An 8,315-nucleotide genomic window follows, 5' to 3' on the forward strand; every position below is an offset into this window, starting at 1 on the left:
CGGATCGCTGGTTTGTTGCGGCAAACAACGAATACGGCAAAAGGTGTGGGACAGCTTCCAGCAGTACCATTGTACGATTATAGAGACAACAGAAACTACTATTTACTCATTGGTTGCAGAACATGTCAGCAGAAAGTCAACTAGTTTTTCGCTAACAGTGAAATGTAATAGCAGTGACACATTGTAGCAGCGAACAGGAAGGGACAGCTTTCGCGTTAAGTATCTCACTTCTAGTCAGCAATGAATGAGAAATACTTGGCACAGGTTGATTATATTCCTAGTAATATTTCATGAAAGAGTCTTGTGGTCCACTCGGACGAATTTGGAAACTTCCCATTCGTCTGTCACACTCAATCTCAACAGCCTGTGAAAAGTATCACTATTAATTTAGTGGCACTCCAGATCGCCTGTTCTACAATTTGTCCATAATCGGTTTCCATGATATTTCCGTCTCTAGTTCTTCTTTTTGATGTGTTATAAAGTGTATTTTATCACAGAACGCATACGTCAATATCAGTGATGTAACAATATACATTCTAAGGAAAACCGAAGACGCACTACGAAGTAACTATCTGAACGGGATGGAAATCGGTAGATTATTGCAATTTCAGAAAAAAACTGGTTCAGTTATTCAAGAGAAAGAGCTTCAAAAATTGAGCAAGTCAACAACGCGTAAGTCCATCTCTGGCTTTTATGCAAACAGTTATTGGGCATGGCACGGACAGAGCTATTGGATGACGTCCTAACGGATATCGTGCCAAATTCTGTCCAATTGGGGCGTTAGATCCTCAAAATCCCGAGCTGGATGGAAGTCATTGCGCATGATGCTCCAACAGCTGAATGGATTGTCCAATAACAGTATATTAATGAAACCAAGCTGAAAGCCCCTAAGTCAAGGCTCCATCTACTAGAAGGTAAACCACACCCCAAGTGATCAGTATATATTCGACGTTGTCAGCTTTTCTCGCGTCATTTTTTCATTTGAACAAAATTACCTGGAGTCCCAGAAGTTTCTGTTCAATGAACAATTAATCTGTTCCAGAGTCAGCCAATGTACTAACGTTTAACAGTTTTTGTAAGAATTTACTGTGATTTCAGTGGTCAAGTTACCAGTCTGGCACTACCTTCAGCAGCTGTTGCAAAATCGTAAGTAGTCCGGCGTGGCACGTATTTTCGGATATATAATAGACCTGAAATAATGATTTGAAAGTTTCGTAAGCTGTCTTCAGATCTTGCACTCAGAAAGGCGATACCCGCACCGACTGCAGCTAAACGAGTCTGATGTTTCAGTTTGCTGTCCCTTGAAGATGAACGCGAGCGAGATGAGTGAGCTGAAGTATACTCGCCTTAAACTCGCCTATGACATCATCTCCGAATTCGTTCTCCCCCTACGCTCAACTCGCGAGTCTGCGCCATTGCCCATTTAACGGAAACTCGTCACTTGAATTTTATAGGGTACAGGTGGACTGTATCAGCTTAGAAAGGAAACCGAGAACACGAGTTCGAAAGTATAAGTGGGGGCTCGCATTACAGCTATGTACGCAACAGTTGTGCAATACGATTGTTACACACAGTACCCATACAATGCCGTCGGTTAGCACGACACGAGGATGATGTGTATTCTTTAAACTGTGTTTTAATTATCAAAATAAATTAGCAATAGTTTTTGAAAAAGTTATAGAAATGAATGATTTAGCCCACAAAAGGCAGGTTGCCTTGACCAATAGAATACACAAACAGCGCACATTTTGGCCGCAGGGACGTAAGAGTGACATTGCCCTGTGCCCAGTTTTCGTTTATCGGTATACATACGTTTTCTCGTGGTGGAGTTGGAATAAACAACAATACAACAATTTTGTTTGCAATATATATTCAGGATGTGCTACCTCACAGCCCCTATGAATTTGAAAAATGTCGTATTGCCGCCTTGAGCTGCTGGTAAAATACTTTATGTATACAGCCAGTTTCAATCGTCTGGCCTCATCAGGTTCATGAAAGTGTTCACAGCATCATGTCATGCGAAATATAAAACCGTTATCGTCAGTTGATAAAATAACGAATGAAGCACTGTTATCATATCTTAATGTACGTAGTCAATCTATGAAACTGTGTTAGGAGTGTTAAAACTGCAACCATCGTTAATGTCGTGAACAGGCTCATATATACCTGTATATGAATATGTGCATCTGCTAGTTATTCCTGTATGTCTCAATTTATTGATGAGGTAGATAATTATTTTCCTCATATAAAAGGTACAATTGATTTACAATCAAAAAGCTTGATCATTAATAAGTGAAAATCTTAGACTTATCTACAAGAATTTTCATTAGTTTTATTTTTCCAGTTACTTTTATTATTCTTTCAACAACGCTTTCAAAAAATTAAGATCACCATTTGAAATCGAATTCGACCCAAGAAGACCGGCACGAATATCTTTTTCTCTTCGATTCTTTGTAATTGCTGTAATCTTTCTGATCTTTCAAGAAGAAATTGCGTTATTTTACTAATCGGAATCATCATAAAAACATCAGATATTATAATTTGAGCATTTTCAGCGATATTAATTTTATATCTTCTACACGAATGTACCAGTCTGTTCACAGCGTTAACGTCGATTAGAATTTTGATGTAAATTGGTAAACGCCCTAGAACAGTTTTTAGAGACTTACTACGTAATTTATATTACGATATGATAACCGCGTATTATTCACGATTCTATCACGTGGCTGTAACGATGTGAAATTTCGGCTAACATGATGCTGTAAATACTTTTATGTACCCGGCGATGGCCAGATGACTGAACTGGTTGTATAAACAAAGTATTTTACCAGTAGCTCAAGGCGGTAATGGGAAATTTTTCAAATATAACGTTTTATTTTTGTCGTTATTGCGATTTTTATTCTAGACTTTTTAGCCATGTTACCACCTCTGCATTGAAACCCCTCAGCATATGTATTATTATTCTATTGCAGTACTTAAGTTCTGAACATTGTCTAAACTGTAGACAGAAACCGGTTGCCAACCATAATGTTTTATTCACTTTTGGTACTTTTAATGTTCGGAAATCATCTCAGAAGGTATTTCCGTTGAGTGTAGATTTTTATGGAAGCGAAACGTGCACTATAAACTGTCCACCCGTAAAGAGAACAGAACTGTATACACTGCAACACTTAATATTTGTCTTACATTCTCTACAGTCTCACAAGAATCAGCTTCGTTAGAGGCCGTTTGATGGTGACAGTCCGTCATTTCGCCCTGCCAGTGCTATTTAACAACAGCGTGATCGTGTACTCAGCTTGGATACTGAGTCGCGACTAGCCTCATTCTAGCACGCTGCAGTAGGGGACAACGAGATGACGAGTAGGAAGCGACCGCAGCGCCGCAGCTGTCAGACTCGTGTAACTGCTGCAGAAAGGAGCGCAGCCGATGCTATTGACGTAGCAGCGACGCTTTGATTTTCTGGACTATGCAACTTCCAGCAATTGATTCGTACTCGCGCAAGTCGTGTTGTGTGTAGCTGGGACCCCCGCGCGGCGGACTCACCGGCTGTCCTCGTGGTCCATGGCGGCGCCAGGTCTGCTGCTGCTGCGGCGACGACGACGGTGGGTGAGCGCGCGGCGGCCGCAGCTGCGCTTGTCTGAGCCGGCCGGCCGCCCGCGCGCTGCTACGCGCCTTCGCCCCACCCCACCCCACGGCGGCAGCCGCGCGTCAGCCGACGTCACAGCTGTGAGGTAACCGCACCTCACCTGCCCGGCCAGGTGATCCGCGGTCCCCTGCAACTCTGCCGCACTCGCAACCTGGCGCCGCCGCCGTCAGCTGTCCGTGCGGGCGGACGCAGCCACGCCCCCGCTGTGGTGGCCCTGACCGCCACAGACAGCCGACACGGGCCGAGCGACCTTCACAGACCGTCCGTCTTCCAAGGACAGAAAAAGACCCGATAAAAGGCTCTACACACTCTCCGACCGACCGAACGAGGTGGCGCAGTGGTCAGCGCACTGTTCTCGCTTTCGGGAGAACGGCGGTTCGTACCCGCGTCCGGCCATCCTGATTTAGATTTTGCGCTATTTCCCTAAACCGTTTCAGGTAAACGCCCAGATGGTTCCTTTGAAAGGGCACTGTGATTTCCTTCCTGATCCTTCCCTAATCCAATGGGACCGATGATATCACCGTTTGGTCCGCTCTCCTGGATCAACCGACCAAGCGAACGACAGGCGGGCGGGCGGGCGGGCAAAACGACGGGCGGGCAAAACGGCAGACAGGCAAAACGGCAGACAGGCAAAACGGCAGACAGGCAAAACGGCAGACAGGCAAAACGGCAGACAGGCAAAACGGCAGACAGGCAAAACGGCAGACAGGCAAAACGGCAGACAGGCAAAACGGCAGACAGGCAAAACGGCAGACAGGCAAAACGGCAGACAGGCAAAACGGCAGACAGGCAAAACGGCAGACAGGCAAAACGGCAGACAGGCAAAACGGCAGACAGGCAAAACGGCAGACAGGCAAAACGGCAGACAGGCAAAACGGCAGACAGGCAAAACGGCAGACAGGCAAAACGGCAGACAGGCAAAACGGCAGACAGGCAAAACGGCAGACAGGCAAAACGGCAGACAGGCAAAACGGCAGACAGGCAAAACGGCAGACAGGCAAAACGGCAGACAGGCAAAACGGCAGACAGGCAAAACGGCAGACAGGCAAAACGGCAGACAGGCAAAACGGCAGACAGGCAAAACGGCAGACAGGCAAAACGGCAGACAGGCAAAACGGCAGACAGGCAAAACGGCAGACAGGCAAAACGGCAGACAGGCAAAACGGCAGACAGGCAAAACGGCAGACAGGCAAAACGGCAGACAGGCAAAACGGCAGACAGGCAAAACGGCAGACAGGCAAAACGGCAGACAGGCAAAACGGCAGACAGGCAAAACGGCAGACAGGCAAAACGGCAGACAGGCAAAACGGCAGACAGGCAAAACGGCAGACAGGCAAAACGGCAGACAGGCAAAACGGCAGACAGGCAAAACGGCAGACAGGCAAAACGGCAGACAGGCAAAACGGCAGACAGGCAAAACGGCAGACAGGCAAAACGGCAGACAGGCAAAACGGCAGACAGGCAAAACGGCAGACAGGCAAAACGGCAGACAGGCAAAACGGCAGACAGGCAAAACGGCAGACAGGCAAAACGGCAGACAGGCAAAACGGCAGACAGGCAAAACGGCAGACAGGCAAAACGGCAGACAGGCAAAACGGCAGACAGGCAAAACGGCAGACAGGCAAAACGGCAGACAGGCAAAACGGCAGACAGGCAAAACGGCAGACAGGCAAAACGACAGACAGGCAAAACGACAGACAGGCAAAACGACAGACAGGCAAAACGACAGACAGGCAAAACGACAGACAGGCAAAACGACAGACAGGCAAAACGACAGACAGGCAAAACGACAGACAGGCAAAACGACAGACAGGCAAAACGACAGACAGGCAAAACGACAGACAGGCAAAACGACAGACAGGCAAAACGACAGACAGGCAAAACGACAGACAGGCAAAACGACAGACAGGCAAAACGACAGACAGGCAAAACGACAGACAGGCAAAACGACAGACAGGCAAAACGGCAGACAGGCAAAACGGCAGACAGGCAAAACGGCAGACAGGCAAAACGGCAGACAGGCAAAACGGCAGACAGGCAAAACGGCAGACAGGCAAAACGGCAGACAGGCAAAACGGCAGACAGGCAAAACGGCAGACAGGCAAAACGGCAGACAGGCAAAACGGCAGACAGGCAAAACGGCAGACAGGCAAAACGGCAGACAGGCAAAACGGCAGACAGGCAAAACGGCAGACAGGCAAAACGGCAGACAGGCAAAACGGCAGACAGGCAAAACGGCAGACAGGCAAAACGGCAGACAGGCAAAACGGCAGACAGGCAAAACGGCAGACAGGCAAAACGGCAGACAGGCAAAACGGCAGACAGGCAAAACGGCAGACAGGCAAAACGGCAGACAGGCAAAACGGCAGACAGGCAAAACGGCAGACAGGCAAAACGGCAGACAGGCAAAACGGCAGACAGGCAAAACGGCAGACAGGCAAAACGGCAGACAGGCAAAACGGCAGACAGGCAAAACGGCAGACAGGCAAAACGGCAGACAGGCAAAACGACAGACAGGCAAAACGACAGACAGGCAAAACGACAGACAGGCAAAACGACAGACAGGCAAAACGACAGACAGGCAAAACGACAGACAGGCAAAACGACAGACAGGCAAAACGACAGACAGGCAAAACGACAGACAGGCAAAACGACAGACAGGCAAAACGACAGACAGGCAAAACGACAGACAGGCAAAACGACAGACAGGCAAAACGACAGACAGGCAAAACGACAGACAGGCAAAACGACAGACAGGCAAAACGACAGACAGGCAAAACGACAGACAGGCAAAACGACAGACAGGCAAAACGACAGACAGGCAAAACGACAGACAGGCAAAACGACAGACAGGCAAAACGACAGACAGGCAAAACGACAGACAGGCAAAACGACAGACAGGCAAAACGACAGACAGGCAAAACGACAGACAGGCAAAACGGCAGACAGGCAAAACGGCAGACAGGCAAAACGGCAGACAGGCAAAACGGCAGACAGGCAAAACGACAGACAGGCAAAACGACAGACAGGCAAAACGACAGACAGGCAAAACGACAGACAGGCAAAACGACAGACAGGCAAAACGACAGACAGGCAAAACGACAGACAGACCGACCAAAAGACCGACCGACGGAGATTCCTTGTCTGGATGTCTGGCCGGTAGGACCACCAGACAGCTGAACCCCCGCCCCTATTTAGTGACGGACAAAAAATATCCACACATCAAAATATCGATATTTCTGCAACGTCATATCGATATATGTCGCCTGTGTTAACAATAGATCCATTAATCCGTATTTTTTATTAAATATGGAAAGCGATATTTTTTTACTTTCTTCCCTTGATTCACAAGTAGTATCGTTCTTGCCCATTCCAACTACTACCATTTTTTGCAATCTCGTAGTAAATGTCTTACAATGGGCTTAATTTATTTTATTATTCAGCACCAGAAACGAGCACCAGATTTGATGATGATGTTTGGTTTGTGGGACCCTCAACTTCGCTGTCATCAGCGCCTGTACGAAGTCCCAATTTTTTCACGCTCCTATTTTTTTATGCAGTCCAATCTAGCCACTATCACGAATGATGATGATGATGATGAAATGATAAGGACAACACAGACCAACACAGATTTGAACATGAATGTACTTATAACTGCATATTCATGAAAGCTTGTTACCTCCGTGTGTCATTCCTAGTATTGCAAATAATAGGCACGAGGTGCAAAAATGCATAAATTTGGTGACAGCGCTGTATGAGAAATATGCTCCTAAGTATGTGGCAGAGCGTGCGCTTCGGTTACCCCCTTGACTGCCTGGATCAAGAAAACATAGACGCATTGTAAAAGTAACGTACATTCGGAACAAAAATCACACACATTACTGCACTGGGATTTGATGGAAGTTGTAATGTGTTGTTGACATTTCATACCTGCTTCGTCAAAATTTGCTCGAAAATGCTCCAAGCGTATTCTGTTTTGTCCGAAAGAGTGGCTTCCTTTGTAAACTTCGTTGTCCCTGATAACAAAAGCAGACTGATAGGTCAACATATTAAACAAAGAGTCCGTGCGACTGCTACGGTCGCAGGTTCGAATCCTGCCTCGGGCATGGATGTGTGTGATGTCCTTAGGTTAGTTAGGTTTAAGTAGTTCTAAGTTCTAGGGGTCTGATGACCACAGATGTTAAGTCCCATAGTGCTCAGAGCCATTAGAACCATTTTTTTTAAACAAAGAGTTCTGGTATTGTCTATCCGTGATTATTACTGGTAACATTAATTAGTTTTTCTTGTAAGTGATTTTGCAGTGCATTGTCCGTCTTCTATTGGTTAATGCTGAATGTAATAAAGTATTTGTCAAATTTTAAACGTTTGTTAATCATTTCTGTCACTCCTTTTTTTTCTTTGATCCCTGTAAATATTGAAAATATCGATCGATATTTCGTATATTCTTGGCTTGGCTTGATACTATATATATATATATCCGCCCATGAACCATGGACCTTGCCGTTGGTGGGGAGGCTTGCGTGCCTCACCGATACAGATGGCCGTACCGTAGGTGCAACCACAACGGAGGGGTATCTGTTGAGAGGCCATACAAACATGTGGTTCCTGAAGAGGGGCAGCAGCCTTTTCAGTAGTTGCAGGGGCAACAGTCTGGATGAGTGACTGATCT

At 46.6% G+C, this 8,315-nt stretch overlaps 1 protein-coding gene across 1 annotated transcript in view; it reads right to left on the reverse strand.

Moving 5' to 3' along the window:
- Positions 1-3,621, reverse strand: part of LOC126175905 (facilitated trehalose transporter Tret1-like) — a 90,940-nt gene extending 87,319 nt beyond the window's left edge. Inside the window, exon 1 of the mRNA XM_049922969.1 lies at positions 3,544-3,621. Within this exon, the coding sequence (XP_049778926.1) occupies positions 3,544-3,563 (20 nt within the window). The 5' untranslated portion in view covers positions 3,564-3,621. The remainder of the gene's footprint in view (positions 1-3,543) is intronic.
- Positions 3,622-8,315: the final 4,694 nt, after the last annotated feature.

The sequence above is a fragment of the Schistocerca cancellata genome, chromosome 3, assembly GCF_023864275.1.
Source record: "Schistocerca cancellata isolate TAMUIC-IGC-003103 chromosome 3, iqSchCanc2.1, whole genome shotgun sequence".
Lineage (NCBI taxonomy): Eukaryota > Metazoa > Arthropoda > Insecta > Orthoptera > Acrididae > Schistocerca > Schistocerca cancellata.